This window comes from Ranitomeya imitator, chromosome 3 (assembly GCF_032444005.1).
Source record: "Ranitomeya imitator isolate aRanImi1 chromosome 3, aRanImi1.pri, whole genome shotgun sequence".
Lineage (NCBI taxonomy): Eukaryota > Metazoa > Chordata > Amphibia > Anura > Dendrobatidae > Ranitomeya > Ranitomeya imitator.
The window spans coordinates 486,945,417-486,967,150 of record NC_091284.1 but is presented as its reverse complement, the minus strand read 5'-3'; the positions used below and the strand labels follow the sequence as shown (position 1 = coordinate 486,967,150).

Sequence of the window (21,734 nt, the reverse complement as noted above, 5' to 3'; positions counted from 1 at the left end):
TGGAATGCAGACTTAGATGGATTGGTCAGCAGGCGTCACGTTGCATTTGCAGAGCCCCTGATGTACCTAAACAGTAGATACCCCCAACAAGTGACCCCATATTGGAAACTAGACCCACCGAGGAACTTATCTAGATGTGTTGTGAGAACTTTGAACCCCCAAGTATTTCACTACAGTATATAATGCAGAGCCGTGAAAATAAAAAATCATTTTTGTCCCACAAAAATGTTTTTTTAGCCCCCCAAATTTTTATTTTCCCAAATGTAACAAGAGCAATTGGACCCCAGAAGTTGTTGTCCAATTTGTCCTGAGTACGCTGATACCCCATATGTTGGGGTAAACCCGTTTGGGCGCACGGGAGAGCTCGGAAGGGAAGAAGCACTGTTTTACTTTTTCAACGCAGAATTGGCTGGAATTGAGATTGGACGCCATGTCGCATTTGGAGAGCCCTGATGTGCCTAAACAGTGGAAACCCCCAATTCTAACTGAAACCCTAACCCAAACACACCCCTAATCCCAACCACACCCCTAACCTTAATCCCAACCATAACCCTAACCACACCCCTAACCCTGACACACCCCTAACCCCAACCCTAACGCTAGCTCCAACCCTAACCCTAAAGGGAAAATGGAAATAAATACATTTTTTTATTTTTCCCTAACTAAGGGGGTGATGAAGGGGGGTTGATTTACTTTTATAGCCGTTTTTTTTAGCGGATTTTTATGATTGGCAGCTGTCACACACTTAGGCTGTGTGCGCACGTTGCTGTTTTTTTTCGCGTTTTTTTCTGATAAAAATGCTATAAAACGATAAAAAAAAAACGCATACAATAAGCATCCCATCATTTAGAATGAATCCGCATGTTTTGTGCACATGATGCGTTTTTTTCCACGAAAAAAACGCATCGCGGTAAAAAACACAGCATGTTCATTAATTTTGCGTTTTTTTTTTGTGGATTTCCCACTACAAAATGCATTGGGAAATGTCCGGAAAAAAACGCATTAAAATGCGGCAAAAATGCATGCAGATTTCTTGCAGAAAATTTCAGGTTTTTCTCAGGAATTTTCTGCGAGAAATCCTGAACGTGTGCACATAGCCTAAAAGACGCTTTTTATTGCAAAAAATATTTTTTTGCGTTACCACATTTTGAGAGCTATAATTTTTCCATATTTTGGTCCACAGAGTCATGTGAGGTCTTGTATTTTGCGGGACGAGTTGACACTTTTATTGGTAACATTTTCGGGCATGTGACATTTTTTTATCGCTTTTTATTCTGATTTTTGTGAGGCAGAATGACCAAAAACCAGCTATTCATGAATTTCTTTTGGGGGGGCGTTTATACCGTTCCGCGTTTGGTAAAATGGATAAAGCAGTTTTATTCTTCGGGTCAGTACGATTACAGCGATACCTCATTTAGATTTTTTTTAATGTTTTGACGCTTTTATATGATAAATACTATTTTATAGAAAAAATTTTTGCATCCCTTAATTCTGAGGACTATAACTTTTTTATTTTTTCACTGATGATGCTGTATAGCGGCTCATTTTTTGAGGGACAAGTTGACGTTTTCAGCTGTACCATGGTTATTTATATCCGTCTTTTCAACGCAGAACAGAGGCCTCCAGCCAAAGAATCCTCCCAGACCTTGCCCGAAGGTGTGGACTGGTGGGGGATCCCAAGTCCAGAATGGAGATGGGAGCAATGCTCGGGGAGGAGAGGTAAGTCTGCTCGGTCCCCTGCTGCCTGGCCTGTATTTAATTACCCCCGGTGACTGTTGCAGACACAGCACACCATGGATGACCTCTTCATCCCTAGTAGGGACAGGAAAGAACATTGATGGGGAGGATGTGGAAGGGGTTATTTAACCTTTTTCATGTTTCCTGTCCCTATTAGGAAAGGGGTAACATCCTCCGATGTGCTGTCGTGGAGGGTTACTACAGAAAATTTGATTTATCAAGCCACTTCAGTTTGCATATTGAGCACTTTTTAATATCTTTATTGACAAGAGCTCAAAACAAGCACTGCCTGAACTTGATCAGCGGCTCTGAATGGACACTGCAGCTGCACATACCTTGTTTCATATAGACAGAAGCCAGTGATCACTGCTGGCCATGGCACTCGTCTGATCGTGGCTTCAGTGTTCGTGCAGAGCTGAGTGCAGGCAGTGCTTGCTTGAGATCTTCCAATCATAATATGACAAAGGGCTCAGTATTGGCGGAATGGTGCACTGAACACCTTGGCAATGCCAAGTAGTGATGAGTCGATCGTGACTGATACGAGACACAGCGACAGCTGCTTGATAACGATGGGAGCCGGCACCCCAGGAGAGCCACTAAAATCTGAGAATGGGGGTAAAATGACGGTTTTCAGCAACCAAAACACTTCCCAACCGAATAACCTCCACCCATCGATTTAATCGGCTGGCTGCAAGTAAGAGGGGTTTTGGCTGAGTTAATATCGTATGTGTTTACCTAGGGATTAGTGATGAGCAAGTATGCTCATTACTTGAGTTTCTCTAAGCATGCTAGGAGATTTAGTTTATGTCGACGAAGCTGCATGATTTGCGACTGCTAGACAGCTTGAATACATGTGGGGATTCTCTAACAGGCAATCCCCGCATGTATTCAAGCTGTCTAGCAGCTACAAATCATGTAGCTGCGTCAACATAAACTAAATAACCAAGCATGCTGAAATACTTGGGCGACCACCCTTGCCTACTCAGAGAAACGCGAGTAACGAGCATACTCGCTCATCACTGCTAGGGATCCATTTCCAATCCAAAAAAGTCACCAATTTGGTGAGCGGAGCCAAATGACGGCAAAGAGCCAGACAGCCCACCACTAATGTCCCAGGGCATATGGCACACACGGTTATCTTTCTGGCTAGTTGCCATAACTGAATCTATAATACAGGTGTGGTGTGTATATCGTCCTCGCATACCTGGAGACGTGCGTTAGCCTTTTGGGGTGGCATGACGATGGGCGGCAAATTGGTAAGATTGGCATGTCACCTACCCACGGTACAGCTGATTAGCCGCCAACCATGCTGCACATTTGCCACAGCCGACTATAGTGGTAGTTAAAAGGGACACGGCTAGTGCAAAAGGCGATGGCGGAGAACCTGAAATGAGCCATCACCTCAAAGAAGGGCACACAGCACTGAACCAATACTGGACCCCGCTCTCCGCATTGTGGGTGCCCCAAGGCTGTATCCAGCCATCATAAAGGGATCACACCACCTGCTATCACATGGGAACACCCTTTCAGCCCACAATGGCGCCTAAACAGAAGGTAGCAGATAATCTAGTGAGCGGAGCAGAGGCAATGGCGGCCCGGGAGCTGCCCCGTCACCCGCCGCTCACACAAACTCCTCACGGCTGCTGCCGACTCCACGTCGTTCTCCCGCCACATAGCTTTAGGCTTGGAAGAAGGAGCAGTCACGTGACACAGTGATGCAGCGTCTGGGTCCGGTCATGTGGCCGTGACGTCATCAAACGGTCTGTATCAGTGTACCACAGCTCTGAGAGTAGCTGGGTCCTGTCAGAGCAGCGAGGAGATCCTGCCCGCTACCTCAGCATGCTGCCAGGTGTAAGGTAAGAGCATTGCCAGCCCTCATATATGGCAGCACAGTCCACATATCATTGCCATGGAAAACCCTGGCATCTTCCCAGCTAATGCAATGGCTGCTTGGCATCTGATCAGGTGCCCTGATTCTGTCAGAAGTGTAGCTGCAGCTCCTGCCCTCTGTCCTGGGTGGCACCCCAGTGTGTGATATTGGGGCGCTGTGCAGTGCCAGTTATGGCCACATATCACTGCCGGAGGGGCCAGGACTGGAGACCCTGAGGGCGGCTCGTGCCAGCATGGTGTACCTCACAGGGCTGCACTCATTTACAGGGTGGGCCGGTGTGTTCTGCTATCAGCAGCGAAGGCGATAATAAATAGAAGACCCCCTCGCCCGTTAATAATAAATAGAAGACCCCCTCGCCCGTTAATAATAAATAGAAGACCCCCTCGCCCGTTAATAATAAATAGAAGACCCCCTCGCCCGTTAATAATAAATAGAAGACCCCATCGCCCGTTAATAATAAATAGAAGACCCCTCGCCCGTTAATAATAAATAGAAGACCCCCTCGCCCGTTAATAATAAATAGAAGACCCCCTCGCCCGTTAATAATAAATAGAAGACCCCCTCGCCCGTTAATAATAAATAGAAGACCCCCTCGCCCGTTAATAATAAATAGAAGACCCCCTCGCCCGTTAATAATAAATAGAAGACCCCCTCGCCCGTTAATAATAAATAGAAGACCCCCTCGCCCGTTAATAATAAATAGAAGACCCCCTCGCCCGTTAATAATAAATAGAAGACCCCCTCGCCCGTTAATAATAAATAGAAGACCCCCTCGCCCGTTAATAATAAATAGAAGACCCCATCGTCCGTTAATAATAGAAGACCCCATCGTCCGTTAATAATAGAAGACCCCATCGCCCGTTAATAATAAATAGAAGACCCCATCGCCCGTTAATAATAAATAGAAGACCCCATCGCCCGTTAATAATAAATAGAAGACCCCATCGTCCGTTAATAATAAATAGAAGACCCCATCGTCCGTTAATAATAAATAGAAGACCCCATCGCCCGTTAATAATAAATAGAAGACCCCATCGTCCGTTAATAATAAATAGAAGACCCCATCGTCCGTTAATAATAAATAGAAGACCCCCTCGCCCGTTAATAATAAATAGAAGACCCCATCGTCCGTTAATAATAAATAGAAGACCCCCTCGCCCGTTAATAATAAATAGAAGACCCCATCGTCCGTTAATAATAAATAGAAGACCCCTCGCCCGTTAATAATAAATAGAAGACCCCTCGCCCGTTAATAATAAATAGAAGACCCCATCGTCCGTTAATAATAAATAGAAGACCCCATCGTCCGTTAATAATAAATAGAAGACCCCATCGCCCGTTAATAATAAATAGAAGACCCCTCGCCCGTTAATAATAAATAGAAGACCCCCTCGCCCGTTAATAATAAATAGAAGACCCCATCGTCCGTTAATAATAAATAGAAGACCCCTCGCCCGTTAATAATAAATAGAAGACCCCATCGTCCGTTAATAATAAATAGAAGACCCCATCGTCCGTTAATAATAGAAGACCCCATCGCCCGTTAATAATAAATAGAAGACCCCATCGCCCGTTAATAATAAATAGAAGACCCCATCGCCCGTTAATAATAAATAGAAGACCCCATCGCCCGTTAATAATAAATAGAAGACCCCATCGCCCGTTAATAATAAATAGAAGACCCCATCGTCCGTTAATAATAAATAGAAGACCCCATCGTCCGTTAATAATAAATAGAAGACCCCATCGTCCGTTAATAATAAATAGAAGACCCCATCGCCCGTTAATAATAAATAGAAGACCCCATCGTCCGTTAATAATAAATAGAAGACCCCATCGTCCGTTAATAATAAATAGAAGACCCCATCGTCCGTTAATAATAAATAGAAGACCCCATCGCCCGTTAATAATAAATAGAAGACCCCTCGCCCGTTAATAATAAATAGAAGACCCCCTCGCCCGTTAATAATAAATAGAAGACCCCATCGTCCGTTAATAATAAATAGAAGACCCCATCGTCCGTTAATAATAAATAGAAGACCCCATCGTCCGTTAATAATAAATAGAAGACCCCATCGTCCGTTAATAATAAATAGAAGACCCCATCGTCCGTTAATAATAAATAGAAGACCCCTCGCCCGTTAATAATAAATAGAAGACCCCTCGCCCGTTAATAATAAATAGAAGACCCCCTCGCCCGTTAATAATAAATAGAAGACCCCATCGTCCGTTAATAATAAATAGAAGACCCCTCGCCCGTTAATAATAAATAGAAGACCCCATCGTCCGTTAATAATAAATAGAAGACCCCATCGCCCGTTAATAATAAATAGAAGACCCCATCGTCCGTTAATAATAAATAGAAGACCCCATCGTCCGTTAATAATAAATAGAAGACCCCATCGTCCGTTAATAATAAATAGAAGACCCCATCGCCCGTTAATAATAAATAGAAGACCCCTCGCCCGTTAATAATAAATAGAAGACCCCCTCGCCCGTTAATAATAAATAGAAGACCCCATCGTCCGTTAATAATAAATAGAAGACCCCTCGCCCGTTAATAATAAATAGAAGACCCCATCGTCCGTTAATAATAAATAGAAGACCCCATCGTCCGTTAATAATAGAAGACCCCATCGCCCGTTAATAATAAATAGAAGACCCCATCGCCCGTTAATAATAAATAGAAGACCCCATCGCCCGTTAATAATAAATAGAAGACCCCATCGCCCGTTAATAATAAATAGAAGACCCCATCGCCCGTTAATAATAAATAGAAGACCCCATCGTCCGTTAATAATAAATAGAAGACCCCATCGTCCGTTAATAATAAATAGAAGACCCCATCGTCCGTTAATAATAAATAGAAGACCCCATCGCCCGTTAATAATAAATAGAAGACCCCATCGTCCGTTAATAATAAATAGAAGACCCCATCGTCCGTTAATAATAAATAGAAGACCCCATCGTCCGTTAATAATAAATAGAAGACCCCATCGCCCGTTAATAATAAATAGAAGACCCCTCGCCCGTTAATAATAAATAGAAGACCCCCTCGCCCGTTAATAATAAATAGAAGACCCCATCGTCCGTTAATAATAAATAGAAGACCCCATCGTCCGTTAATAATAAATAGAAGACCCCATCGTCCGTTAATAATAAATAGAAGACCCCATCGTCCGTTAATAATAAATAGAAGACCCCATCGTCCGTTAATAATAAATAGAAGACCCCATCGTCCGTTAATAATAAATAGAAGACCCCATCGTCCGTTAATAATAAATAGAAGACCCCATCGTCCGTTAATAATAAATAGAAGACCCCATCGTCCGTTAATAATAAATAGAAGACCCCATCGTCCGTTAATAATAAATAGAAGACCCCATCGCCCGTTAATAATAAATAGAAGACCCCATCGCCCGTTAATAATAAATAGAAGACTCCATCGTCCGTTAATAATAAATAGAAGACCCCATCGTCCGTTAATAATAAATAGAAGACCCCATCGTCCGTTAATAATAAATAGAAGACCCCATCGCCCGTTAATAATAAATAGAAGACCCCATCGTCCGTTAATAATAAATAGAAGACCCCATCGTCCGTTAATAATAAATAGAAGACCCCATCGCCCGTTAATAATAAATAGAAGACCCCATCGCCCGTTAATAATAAATAGAAGACCCCATCGCCCGTTAATAATAAATAGAAGACCCCCTCGCCCGTTAATAATAAATAGAAGACCCCATCGTCCGTTAATAATAAATAGAAGACCCCTCGCCCGTTAATAATAAATAGAAGACCCCATCGTCCGTTAATAATAAATAGAAGACCCCATCGTCCGTTAATAATAAATAGAAGACCCCATCGTCCGTTAATAATAAATAGAAGACCCCATCGTCCGTTAATAATAAATAGAAGACCCCATCGTCCGTTAATAATAAATAGAAGACCCCATCGTCCGTTAATAATAAATAGAAGACCCCATCGTCCGTTAATAATTAGAAGACCCCATCGTCCGTTAATAATAAATAGAAGACCCCATCGTCCGTTAATAATAAATAGAAGACCCCATCGTCCGTTAATAATAAATAGAAGACCCCATCGCCCGTTAATAATAAATAGAAGACCCCATCGCCCGTTAATAATAAATAGAAGACCCCATCGTCCGTTAATAATAAATAGAAGACCCCATCGTCCGTTAATAATAAATAGAAGACCCCATCGTCCGTTAATAATAAATAGAAGACCCCATCGTCCGTTAATAATAAATAGAAGACCCCCCTCACCTGTAAATACTAAATAGAAGACCCCTATCTCCTGTAAGTATTAAATAGAAGACACCCCTCGCCCTTTAATTTCCCCGTCACTTTGCCTCTTGTGAATTTATTTTTCCTGCATGGATCTGGTGCTCCGGCCAGATGTAAAATGGTACATGTATCTCTGCAAGCTGCACATGCTCCTTGCTTAGGTAACAGGCCTCTCTGAGATTGCAGGATAGCCGATAACCTTGGCAACAAGCTGAGCCATAACAAAAAAATCCCTCCATTCCTCAGAACACAGATAATTTTTAATAAGAAGTAAAATGCAGACTTGCTTGTTTTTACAAGCTCTTTGTTTCACCCATTTAAGATCCTGAGACAGCGCCCTGTAAAGGGAGCCTGTCATGTCCCCAAATGCTGTCCGTGTGCAGGTTAGTAATGGTACGATGCTCTCTGGTCGCCGTCCTTAAAGTGCGGTTAATGGGAGAAACTGAAAGGGGCTGTCCACCACTAGGACAACCTCTTCTTAATCTAAATGTTTGGCTCCAATAAAATAAAAAAAAAGCTTCTACTCTTCTCCTGTGACAGCGCCATCCCCATGGTGTTGGCACTCATGATTCCGGGGCTCCTGAGTGGTTGTGACACACGAGCCCAGCCCAATCAGTGCTGGTGTCACTGTCGCCGTCTTCATACTAATTGAACATAAAGAGGAAGTCAGGGATGCCACTGCTCTCTGCCATCCTCCTCATGTTCAATTCGGTCAAAGATAGTGACGCCAGCGCTGATCGGGCACCACGTGTCACAACAATCACATGACATCCCTGGGACCGCGAGTTCTGACACCACTGGAATGGTACCAGCACGGGAGGTCAGTATAAGCTTTATTTTATCGGGGTCAGACATTTAGATCAAGAAGGGGTTGTCCTAGTAGTGGACAGCCCCTTTAACTTTTCTTTTTTTTTTTGCCCAGGAGTTGCTGGCTTTCAGTCACAGAGGAGCAGTTACACTCCTACTCAGTATACAGTCGGTGGCTGCTGTAAGAAAGCCCCCCACTTGGATTGACATAAATGCAGAGCTTGGGTGTGCTTTCAGCTGTCGTTCACTGTCTACTGAGTGGCAGTGTAGCCATGCCTCTGTGACTGAAAGCTGGCGGATGCTGGGAGAAGTGGTGTTCATTTATTCGGACTCCCATGACAGCACACGAGAGAGGGGATCCGCCCTTAAGGAACAGGAAACCTACAGATACAAAAGGGCGGCACCTCTCCCCATGCATCAGTTGGTTTCCTGTTCCTGAAGGGACTGGATGCCTATAGATACTACAGGAGTCCAGGCCGGCCGGACCGATTCTGGTGGCGAGAGGGTCTCCCACTTCGGCCGGTGCGGGTACCTGAAGTAGTCACGGTGGCCCTGGCAGGGCGGCACGGCGGTGACTAGGCAGCGAGGAGCGGTCGCCAGGGGGTGTCCGGTCTCCGGGGCCAGCGTCTGGTAAGTCGCCCTTCCCGTGGGCTGTGGGTCTCTCTGGAGCAGGGGGGAGCGCGGCGGCATCTGGGGGGCGCCGATCGGATCGTAGCTGGCCGGCCTCGGCGTTCCACGAGAGCTGCAGCGCTGACAGGAAGCGCTGTAAGCTGTGGTGACGTCGGGGGGCGGAGCCAGCGACGTCTTCCGGATCGGTAAGCTCCTGCGCATGCGCGGGGGCTCCAAGATGGCGGCGCCCACCGGAGATCATGCCGCAATCCCTCCGGAGCGATGATTGATTCCCCACAGCTGCGGGGGGGCGGGAAAATTAAACAAGCAAGCTGGGCAAGGTGCGCTGACCGAAGGAGGGGCCTTATAAGGCGGCTCCAGCAGCATGTTCCCGGGTTCTGGCTCCAATTTACTGAAAATGGATTCAGATCAGGATCAGCAGGTTGTGCTGCTGGAACAAGCATCCCAGAGACCCAAGGAGAAGGAACATGAAAAAAGAAGCGATGGTTCGGGCCGCAGAAGCTCCTCCAGACAGGGGTCTGGAGGGTCAGTCAAAAAGGATCCCCCTCGTGCTTCGGTATTTCTGGGTGTGAGCAGCCACTGGTAAGTGATCTTCGAGAAACTTCACTTAGTGACTAGTCTCCCCTCATGTGTTTTATGCAGGGAAGGAAAAACGTCAGTAAGGCGAAGCATAGGGAATGTGCCATCTGCGGGGTTCCCTTGCCTGACTCACACCCTAAAAAACTATGTGACCCCTGTATCCAGCAGACGGTGAGGTTCTGGAAGGAGGGGACGGGGTATAGCATGTAGATTTTACACTCTAGTCTACCTTACTTATCCCCGTAGGTAGCCGAAGAATCCTCCTCTATTACGGCCAGTCTCAAGGAGATGATTAGAATGGAGGTTAAAGAGTCCTTTAAAAACCTTTCACAGTCAGGAGGTTCTAGGCAGAGAACTGAGTGGGCATCGGATTCGTCTGTGGAAAAGGACAAGTCCGAAGAATCAGACAATTCAGCAGCATCATCCTCCTCTTCGGAAGAAGACGCTGCTCGGTTTTGCCTACCCCTAGAAAGGATAGACAAATTGGTAAAGGCGGTCAGAGGCACAATGGGTATATCGGAACCCAAGCCTCAACTATCCAAAGAACAAATGATGTTCAGTGGATTGGAGCAAAAGAAGCGCAGAGTGTTTCCTTTAAATGAGAAAATACAAGATCTTATTAATAGGGAATGGAGGAAACCTGAGAGAAAAGGCTCCTTACCACCTGCGCAAAAACGCCGATACCCTTTTGATGACCCAGCAGTAGGTAACTGGGAGAAAGCACCCAAGCTGGATGCAGCAATTGCCAAGGTAGCTAAACGATCTTCTCTCCCATTTGAAGATATGGGAACACTTAAAGACCCCCTGGATAGGAAAGTGGATACCTTCCTGAAGGGAACCTGGGAGATGGCAGCTGGCTCCTTAAGACCTGCGGTAGCTTCAACCTGCACGGCAAGGTCAATGATGGTCTGGCTGGACCAGTTGGAGACCCAATTAAAACAAGGGGCCTCTAGAGAGTCCATTCTCTCAGCATTACCTGTAATCCAGGAGGGGGCGGCTTTTTTATCAGACGCCTCAATTGACTCCGTAAAGTTGGCAGCTAGAGCAGCAGGACTTTCTAATGCTGCAAGGAGAGCCCTATGGCTGAAATGCTGGCCGGGGGATATGCAGGCAAAAGCGAAGCTCTGCGCTATCCCTTGTAAAGGCGAATATTTATTTGGGCCTACCCTGGATGAACTCCTGGAGAAAGCAGGAGATGATAAGAAAAAGTTTCCCAACCTGTTCAATCCATACCGTCGTCCCTTCAACAAAAGAAGGTTCAACCGGGGAGGAAAGCGAGCCTTTTCACCAGGGAGAGATCGTCCCAGATGGGAGGATAGGCGAAAGCGAGGTACAGGTCTCATGTTTCGCCGTAACCAGACGGAAAATAAAAAACAAGACCAATGACTGGCAATTCCAGTGGGAGGGAGACTATTGCATTTCTCGGCAGAGTGGTCGAAAATCACAAACAGCGTTTGGATAAAAGACACTGTTTCCCATGGTCTCAAGCTGGAATTTGTTCATATTCCACAGGACAAATTTAGGCTAACACCCTGGCGCTCATCTCCCACTGAACAATTCGCCCTAGAAGAGGAAGTGAGGACTTTGTTCCAAAAATGTTTTGGTAGAAGTGCCGTATTCTCATGCAGGGGAAGGGTTTTACTCTCCCCTGTTCCTAATCCAGAAGCCTGATAAATCTTACAGGACCATTATAAATCTTAAGGGTCTCAATAAGTTTTTGGTGAAACATACTTTCAAAATGGAGTCCATCAATTCGGCAATAAAAATGCTTTTCAACAACTGTTTCATGGTAGTAGTAGATTTGAAAGATGCCTACTATCATGTACCCATTCATGCTGATTTCCAACGATACCTGAGGGTAGCGATACTAATGGGGGGTAGGATTCGACATTTTCAATTCAGAGCGCTCCCCTTTGGGATCACCTCGGCACCTAGGGTGTTTACTAAAATAATTGCGGAAGTTATGGCGCATTTAAGAGAGTCAAATATCCTTATAGTCCCCTACTTAGACGATTTCCTCATTGTAGGTAACTCGGTAGATCATTGTCTGTCACAATGGGAGATTGCTAAAACCAAACTAGAACGGTTGGGTTGGATCATAAACTTTGAAAAATCTAAATTACAGCCCCTAAATGTTCAAAAATTCCTGGGGTTAATGTTGAATTCAGTGACACAGCAGTGTCTCCTCCCTATAGAGAAAATGGACCAAATTCAGAGTTTTGTATTAAGAGCAATCAATACACCTTCCATGACACTTAGGCAAGCAATGTCTCTACTTGGGTCACTCACATCTTGCATCCCAGCAGTTAAGTGGGCTCAGTTCCACACCAGGTCCCTACAAAATGAAGTCCTGTTCCATGACAGAGCCTTAGGAGGCGCATTGAATGGAAAATTGACATTGAGGCCGATAACATTGAATTCCCTTAGATGGTGGCTAGATAAACAAAATTTATCAGCAGGGGTTCCCTGGATGATAGATGTCACCCACGTGATAACCACGGATGCCAGCTCTTCAGGGTGGGGAGCCTATATGGGAGACATGGTGGTCCAGGGACAGTGGGAACCCTTCACAACATTTTCATCAAATCAAAGAGAGTTGTTGGCGGTTGAACTGGCTGTTAAAAAATTCCTCGTATATCTGCAGGGCCAGCACGTCAGAATTCTGTCGGACAACAGAGTGGCGGTCGCTTACATAAACCGGCAAGGGGGAACTCGTTCCGAAACTTTAATGCAGATCACGGATCGGTTGTTCCAGGTGGCAGAGCTCAATTTTCTATCTTTGACAGCTCTTCACATCAAAGGAAAAGAAAATGTGGCAGCAGATTTCCTCAGCCGAAATGTGTTAAAACAGGGAGAGTGGTCTCTCAACGAGGACATTTTCAATCTTGTCGTCCGCAGATGGGGTCAACCAGTGGTGGATCTATTCGCCACCAGAAACAACAGAAAAGTAAAACTTTTTTGCTCCCTAAATCCCAGGGAGAATCCCCTGGCGGTAGACGCGTTTCTCATAAAATGGGATTTTCCACTAGCCTATGCTTTCCCACCACTGAACCTGATACCTCTAGTGGTGAGGAAAATCAGGGAGGATCGAGCGAAAGTCATCCTTATCGCCCCCTTTTGGCCCAGAAGAACCTGGTTTGCCTGGCTCAAGACAATGTCTGTAGCGGTCCCCTGGGTACTGCCAGAGATCCCGAACTTGCTTTCGCAGGGACCGATCTCCCATCCACAAGTGACGGGGCTCCATTTGACGGCATGGTGTTTGAACGGTCACTATTAATGGGAAAAGGCTTCTCTCCAAACTTGGTGGAGACGCTCCTAAAGAGTAGAAAGCAAATAACTACGAAAATCTACTCTAGGACTTGGAGAAAGTTCTTGTCTTGTTCAAAGTTTAATATCCAAGACGGGGTGCCAGTACAACAAATCCTAGAGTTCCTACAAAAGGGGTTCGAGTTGAAACTCTCTCCTAGTACCCTTAGGGTACAGGTCTCAGCTTTAGGTGCCCTGTTTTCCTGTAATATAGCGAATAACTACTGGATAGCGAGGTTTATGAAGGCAGTTAGTAGATCTACACCACTGCATAAAGACAGAACAGTTCCATGGGATTTAAATTTAGTTCTGTCCTCTCTAACTAAACCCCCCTTTGAACCTCTGCAGGAGGCCTCGATCAAAATGTTGACACTTAAGACAGCCTTCCTGATCGCCATAACCTCAGCTCGCAGGATAGGGGATATACAGGCACTTTCCAGAGCTCCTCCATACACTGAAATCTTGTCAGACAGAGTAGTCCTTAGACCAGACCCAGCATATCTGCCAAAGGTGGCGACACGGTTCCATAGATCACAGGAGATAGTTTTGCAGTCCTTTATTCCTAATCCCTCTAATCCTAAAGAGCAGGAGCTTCATACGTTAGACGTCAGGAGATCTCTTCTTCAGTATATTTCAGCTACTGATAATTGGAAGAAGGATGGGGCACTGCTTCTTTCCTTCCAAGGTCCAAAGAAAGGATTTAGAGTATCGAAATATTTACTGGCTAAATGGATTAGGGAAACTATCTCTCTAGCTTATACAGCAGGTGGGGGGCCAGCTCCGCAGAACCTAAAGGCACATTCCACCCGGGCCATGGCGTCATCCTGGGCAGAAAGATCTGGAGTGTCAGTGGAGCAGATATGTAAGGCGGCCACATGGTCATCCCCTTCCACTTTCTTTAAACACTATCGGTTGGATTTGGGGTCCTCCTCTGATCTTTCCTTTGGGTTAAGGGTGCTACAATCTATAGTCCCTCCCTAAGGTAGCTTACATCTCTGTAAATCTCTCGTGTGCTGTCATGGGAGTCCGAATAAAGCATTAAGCTACTTACTGGTAGCGGCATTTTTCGGAGGCCCATGACAGCACCCTTAGTTCCCTCCCTATTCACGTGGGGGTAGCACTTCCTGATATGTATATAGCGTAATATGTAAATCTCACGTATGGTGTCTTATTACAATAATGGGTTATTTTGTTTCAAATGTATATAATGTATATATTGTATATTTGTGTACCACTAACCGCGGCAGTCCTCTCAGGCTCTGAAATACAACTGATGCATGGGGAGAGGTGCCGCCCTTTTGTATCTGTAGGTTTCCTGTTCCTTAAGGGCGGATCCCCTCTCTCGTGTGCTGTCATGGGCCTCCGAAAAATGCCGCTACCAGTAAGTAGCTTAATGCTTTTTTCCCAGTAGCTGCACTTTCACTAAGGCACCTGAAAAGTATTGTACCACTAATAACCCGCAGGTGCAGTATTGAGGCACGTGACAAGTTCCCTTTAAAAGTATTGTACCAAGAATGAAAATTACAAACTGTCAACCGAACCTGTGCTAAGTTGCTGTTTGCTGGATGTGGAGAAACGGGGTCAGTGGGTGCTCTCGTCCGCTGGCCCGGCTGTCTTTAGCAAGACTGCATGGACCACGGCTCATACCACTGAACGCCCGCTCTATCTCCCAGTGGGCAATACACTACACAGACAACACAGGGTTAAGGTAAAACAGTGTGGCAATACTTTATTGAACCACAGCACACAATAGCAAACAGAACAATCCCAACATGGCTGGAATTGCTTGATTACATGGGCGCATATAAAAGATCACTGCGTCTCCACGTATTTCCAGTATGACATGGTGTCAGAGCTCCCAGGGTCGCTATTCCACCTGTGATACACACACAGAGAAGAGGTAACGACAAGCATAGGTATATGACCAAGAAATGTCCATAGAGTCCGTACAAGGTCCAAAGCCAGTTGATACGAGAGTCACCACCTGGCTTATCTGACCATCTCCATGGAACCAGGCGACCAGCGGGTCCCAAACCTGGCTTTCTCCAAACATATCCATGGTTCAGAGATGGTCACTGGATCAGATCTGTGTCCTTCCAACCGGAGCCAAAAACCCCTAGGTTGTTTCCTATAGAATCATAGATCAGTGTCCCTCGTGATGGTGCCATGATGAATTGGCTGCAGTCCTCTTGTCTGTTGGGTGGTTTGCAGAATGTCTGGCTGATAGCTCTGTGTTACTTTCGTCTCCCAGGATGTGATCTCTGAGTCTTTTTATACCCAAGGCATGTAAGCTATTTTTAGAATTACCCAGGGTCCTTCAGTCCAACATCAAGATAAGGTAAACAATGGTGATGGGATTAACCACTTAGCGACCGCCAATACGCCTTTTAACGGCGGCCGCTAAGGGTACTTAAACCACAGCGCCGTTAATTAACGGCGCTGTGGAAAAAGTAAATAGCGCCCCCCAGAGTCGGATTTTCTCCGGGGTCTCGGCTGCCGGGGGTAGCCGAGACCCCAGAGAACATGATTCAGGGTTTTTTTTACCGACCCCGAATTTGCGATCGCCGGTAATTAACCGTTTACCGGCGATCGCAAAAAAACCGCGATCTCTTTTTAATTTCTCTGTCCTCCGATGTGATAGCACATCAGAGGACAGAGAAAAGGGGTCCCAGATAGCCCCCCGATACTCACCTGTCTCCCCCGGTGCTCCTCGTGGCTCCCGATGGGCGCCGCCATCTTCAAAATGGCGGGCACATGCGCAGTGCGCCCGCCGGCCGGCACCGGGAGAATCTTTGGGGTCTCGGCTGCCGGGGGTAGCCGAGAACCCAAAGAACATGATCGGGGTCGGTTTTACCGACCCCTGTTTTGCGATCGCCGGTAATTAACTGTTTACCGGCGACCGCAAAAAAAAAAAAAAGGTCAAAGTGTAATTCTCTGTCCTCTGATGTGATCGCACATCAGAGGACAGAGAAATAGGGGGATTCGGGGACCCTATTATACTTACCGGTGTCCCTGGATCCTCCTGCTGCTCCTCCTGGCTGCCGGGGAAAAGAAAATGGCGGGCGCATGCGCAGTGCGCCCGCCATCTATCGCCATCTGCCGGCCAACAGGAGAAGAGCAGTTGGGGCTAAAATTAGGGTTAGGGTTAGAGCTAGGGTTAGGGTTGGGGTTAGGGTTGGGGCTAAATTTAGGCTTAGGGTTGGGGCTAAATTCAGGGTTAGGGTTCTTTCACACTTACGTCGGTACGGGGCCGTCGCAATGCGTCGGCCCGACATACCGACGCACGTTGTGAAAATTGTGCACAATGTGGGCAGCGGATGTAGTTTTTCAACGCATCCGCTGCCCAATCTATGTCCTGGGGAGGAGGGGGTGGAGTTACGGCCACGCATGCGCAGTCAGAAATGGCGGACGCGACATACAAAAAAAGTTACATTGAATGTTTTTTGTGCCGACGGTCCGCCAAAACACAACTGATCCAGTGCACGACGGACGCGACGTGTGGCCATCCGTCACGATCCGTCGGCAATACAAGTCTATGGGCAAAAAAACGCATCTTGCGGGCACATTTGAAGGATCCGTTTTTTGTCCAAAACGACGGATTGCGACGGATGCCAAACGGCGCAAGTGTGAAAGTAGCCTTAGGGTTAGGGTTGGGGCTAAAGTTAGGGCTAGGGTTGGGGCTAAAGTTAGGGTTAGATTTGGGGTTAGGGTTTGGATTAGAGTTGGTATTAGGGTTAGGGTTGGCATTAGGGTTACGCTAGGGATTAGGCTTAGGTTTGGGATTAGGGTTAAGGTTAGGGTTGTGATTAGGGGTGTATTGGGATTAGGGTTAGGTTTGAGGTTAGGGTTGAGATTAGGATTAGGGGTGTGTTGGATTTAGGGTTTTGATTAGGGTTATGGTTAGGGTTGACATTAGGGTTGTTTTGGGGTAAGGGTTGTGATTATCGTTAGGGTTAGTGATTACGATTATGGATCGGGTTGGGGTTAGGGTTGGAGCTAGAATTGGGGGGTTTCCACTGTTTAGTTACATCAGGGGGTCTCCAAACACGACAGCCAATTTTGCGCTCAAAAAGTCAAATGGTGCTCCCTCCCTTCTGAGCTCTGCCGTGCGCCCAAACAGTGGGTTACCCCCACATATGGGGCATCAGCGTACTCGGGATAAATTGGACAACAACTTCTGGGGTCCAATTTCTCTTGTTACCCTTGTGAAAATAAAAACTTGGGGGCTACAAAATCTTTTTTGTGGAAAAAAAATTTTTTTTTTTATTTTCACGACTGCATTCTAAACTTCTGTGAAGCACTTGGGCATTCAAAGTTCTCACCACACATCTAGATAAGTTCCTTGGGGGGTCTAGTTTCTAAAATGGGGTCACTTGTGGGGGGTTACTACTGTTTAGGTACATCAGGGGCTCTGCAATCGCAACATAACGCCCACAGACCATTCTATCAAAGTCTGCATTCCAAAACAACGCTCCTTCCCTTCCTAGCTCTGCCGTGCGCCCAAACAGTGGTTTACCCCCACATATTGGGTATCGACGTACTCAGGAGAAATTGCACTACAACTTTTGTGGTCTAATTTCTCCTCTCCTGTTACCCTTGTGAAAATAAGAATTTGGGGGCAAAAAGATCATTTTTGTAGAAAAAATGCGATTTTTTTTTAAATTTATTTATTTATTTATTTTTTTTTTCACGGCTCAACGTTATAAACTTCTGTGAAGCACATGGGGGTTCAAAGTGCGCACCACACATCTATATAAGTTCCTTAAGGGGTCTAGTTTACAAAATGGTGTCACTTGTGGGGGGTTTCCACTGTTTAGGCATATCAGGGGCTCTCCAAACGTGACATGGCGTCCGATCTCAATTCCAGCCAATTCTGCATTGAAAAAGTCAAACGGCGCTCCTTCACTTCCAAGCTCTGCGGTGCGCCCAAACAGTGGTTTACCCCCACATATGGGGTATTGGCGTATTCAGGAGAAATTGCATAACAAAATTTATGGTTACATTTCTGTTTTTACACTTGTGAAAATAAAAAAATGGTTCTGAATTAAAATGTTTGCAAAAAAAGTTAAATGTTCATTTTTTCCTTCCACATTGTTTCAGTTCCTGTGAAGCACGTAAAGGGTTAATATACTTCTTGAATGTGGTTTTGAGAACTTTGAGGAGTGTAGTTTTTAGAATGGTGTCATACTTCATTATTTTCTATCATATAGACCCCTCAAAATGACTTCAAATGTGATGTGGTCCCTAAAAAAAAAAATGGTGTTGTAAAAATGAGAAATTGCTGGTCAACTTTTAACCCTTATAACTCCCTAACAAAAAAAAATTTTGTTTCCAAAATTGTGCTGATATAAAGTAGACATGTGGGAAATGTTATTTATTAACTATTTTTTGTGAAATATCTCTCTGATTTATGGGCATAAAAATACAACGTTTTTTTCATAAATAATCGCAAGTAATATCGAAGAAATGTTACCACTAAGGCCGGCGTCACACTAGCGAGTTTTACGGACGTATGAGCGCATAAAATCAGTCCGTAAAGCACGCCTAACAAACGTCCCAATTATTCTCTATGCCCCTGCTCCTATCTGCCGTAATTTACTGATCAGTATTATACGGCTTTTCACGGCCGTAGAAAATCGCAGCATGCTGCGTTTGTCACCGTATTGCGCAAAAAAAACGCCAATGAAAGTCTATGGAAGCCCCAAAAATACGGATTACACATGGACCAGCAGTGTGACTTGCGAGAAAAGCCGGCAATTCAGTGCGGTGTACAGTAAAATCACACTGACAGCTTACATTAGAATAGGTATAATAAATGTGTACACATAGAATAGGTATATATATATATATGTATATATATATCTATATATATCAGTGAGACACATATATGTATATATATTATTACTTCATACAGCGCTAGATAGCTTTAAAGCCGGTAATTCAATTACCGGCTTTTGCTATCTCCTTCCTAAACCCGACATGATGCGAGACATGGTTTACATACAGTAAACCATCTCATATCCCCATTTTTTTGCATATTCCACACTACTAATGTTAGTAGTGTGTATATGCAAAATTTGGCCGTTCTAGCTATTAAATTAAAGGGTTAAATGGCGGAAAAAATTGGCGTGGGCTCCCACGCAATTTTCTCCGCCAGAGTAGTAAAGCCAGTGACTGAGGGCAGATATTAATAGCCTGGAGAGGGTCCACGGTTATTGGCCCCTCCCCCCTGGCTAAAAACATCTGCCCCAAGCCACCCCAGAAAAGGCACATCTGCAAGATGCGCCTATTCTGGCACTTGGCCACTCTCTTCCCATTCCCGTGTAGCGGTGGGATATGGGGTAATGAAGGGTTAATGCCACCTTGCTATTGTAAGGTGATCTTAAGCCAGATTAATAATGGAGAGGCGTCAATTATGACACCTATCCATTATTAATCCAATACTAGTAAAGGGTTAAAAAAAAACACAAACACATTATTAAAAATTATTTTAATGAAATAAAAACAAAGGTTGTTGTAATAATTTATTCTACGCTCAATCCTTCTGAAGACCCTCGCTCTGTAACAAAGTAAAAATAATAAACCAACAATATACATACCTTCCGAAGATCTGTAAGGTCCCACGATGTAAATCCATCTGAAGGGGTTAAAATATTTTGCAGCCAGGAGCTCTGCTAATGCAGCGCTGCTCCTTGCTGCAAAACCCTGGAGAATAGCCATGTGGAAGAATATTAGTCGCTATCAGGAATATTTCCATACTTGTGCAGTACATTTTGGGTGCAATGCTTTTACAGAATGTCACTTCAAGTGGATCTGTCACCAGATTACATTTTACAAAAAAAACCTTGTTTTAGTTTGTATATTATGCAGGCAATCTGAAATGGATTTTTAAAATAATTATACCAGCCCAAACAAGGTCTAAGATCTATTTAATAATGTATGCAGTTTGTGAAGATAAATTTGGTGACAGTTCCTCTTGTTCGTTTTTTCAAAAAAGCATTTAACAAGTATCAAAACACTGGTGCGGAGTTTTTACCAAAAAAACTGCACATAACTGCTGGCACTGTGCATTTTTATAAAAGCATAAACTCTTAGGAGGTTCTGATTCTGTAAGTGGAGACCTAGTTGGTAAAATGTGGTAATTACATTCAATGGATCTGCTCAAGGAGAATCTGCAGCTTCCTTTTGAAGGAAAATAAATTTTTACATAAGAGGGAGTACATAAATACCAAACCTGTCTTAACCCGATCTCTGATCCGTGTTGGAGAGCTGTAGAACCTCCCAGACCTGCTGACTGCATTTATCACCAAGCTAATCTTATGTCATGTCCCCTAGCTGTGCCCCCCCACTTCTAATCCATCGGCTAAAACCGAGGTATCCAGTATATGAACAGCCTCCTCTTATCTGCCACCTGCATTTACTTGTTTGTAGGGAAAGTCTGTGTTCTCGTTTTCGCTCATTCCTATCTATATTGTTATTTTATGAGCTAGGTTTTATAGACTTCAACAAAGTCTATTACAGTATGCACATCAAGGATCGTAACTTTTTAATCATCACTGAGCGCAAAAAAGAGTGATTATCGAGAAGTGGTGGTAAAGATTTTCATTGGCCGGGGAGCAGCCACTGAGCGATGATCGAGGCAGTGGTGTTCTACTTCCTACACTGTTTGCAGTCAGCCACTAAAGGATCAGGCAACAGCTGTTCGGCGGGTTGCTGCTTGTCACATATCGTTGACCTATGCTAAGGATACAATTTGACTTTTTTCTTTAGCGCAATAAACTGATGAAATTCACATCCCTGTAATGAGCACAGTAGACGGTGTTCTTCATGTCGGTACCAGTCTGTTTTTTTTTTCCTCTCATTTGAGTAATTGTATCTATTGATAATTAATAAGGTTGATGTTTTAGTGGCATATCCTTGTTTTGCAGGACACTGTAGTGGATTTATGGCCAGCAGGTGACATCATGCACCATCGTTGGCTGCTACTTATTGCATGCTTCTGGGTCCTGTTCATGCTAATGGTTGCAAGCAAGTTCATCACCCTCACAATGAGAAGCCCAGAGAGTAAGTATTGCATTCATTATTATTATTTTGTTTTACAGGACACAGTACTATTATTAATTTTGCAGAAGCAGTCCAGTTAGGTGGATCTTCTCTTTAACATTCCTATTTTCACTTCTTTGCAATTTTAGTCGCTTCAATAATAGCACATCCTAAAGTGTTTTTTCTAGACACCGATATTTGATATTGCAGATTTGTTGCACCTTTTAGCTATATCAGGGTTTTGTTTTTTTTTCATTGCATTTTTTCACATGCATGTGTTTTTGTCACACTTTTGACGCTGCGGTTTTTATGTCTTAAAGGGAACCTGTCACCCCGTTTTTTGAGATTGAGCTATAAATACTGTTAAATAGGGCCTGCGCTGTGCGTTACTATAGTGTATGTAGTGTACCCTGATTCCCCATGTATGCTGAGAA

The 21,734-nt window shown here is 44.7% G+C and overlaps 1 protein-coding gene across 1 annotated transcript in view; it reads left to right on the top strand.

Moving 5' to 3' along the window:
• The first annotated feature begins 3,475 nt into the window (after positions 1 to 3,475).
• Positions 3,476 to 21,734, top strand: part of CHST10 (carbohydrate sulfotransferase 10) — a 70,658-nt gene continuing 52,399 nt past the window's right edge. Inside the window, exons 1-2 of the mRNA XM_069757581.1 lie at positions 3,476 to 3,593; positions 21,186 to 21,321. Of these exons, the coding sequence (XP_069613682.1) occupies positions 21,222 to 21,321 (100 nt within the window). The 5' untranslated portion in view covers positions 3,476 to 3,593; positions 21,186 to 21,221. The remainder of the gene's footprint in view (positions 3,594 to 21,185; positions 21,322 to 21,734) is intronic.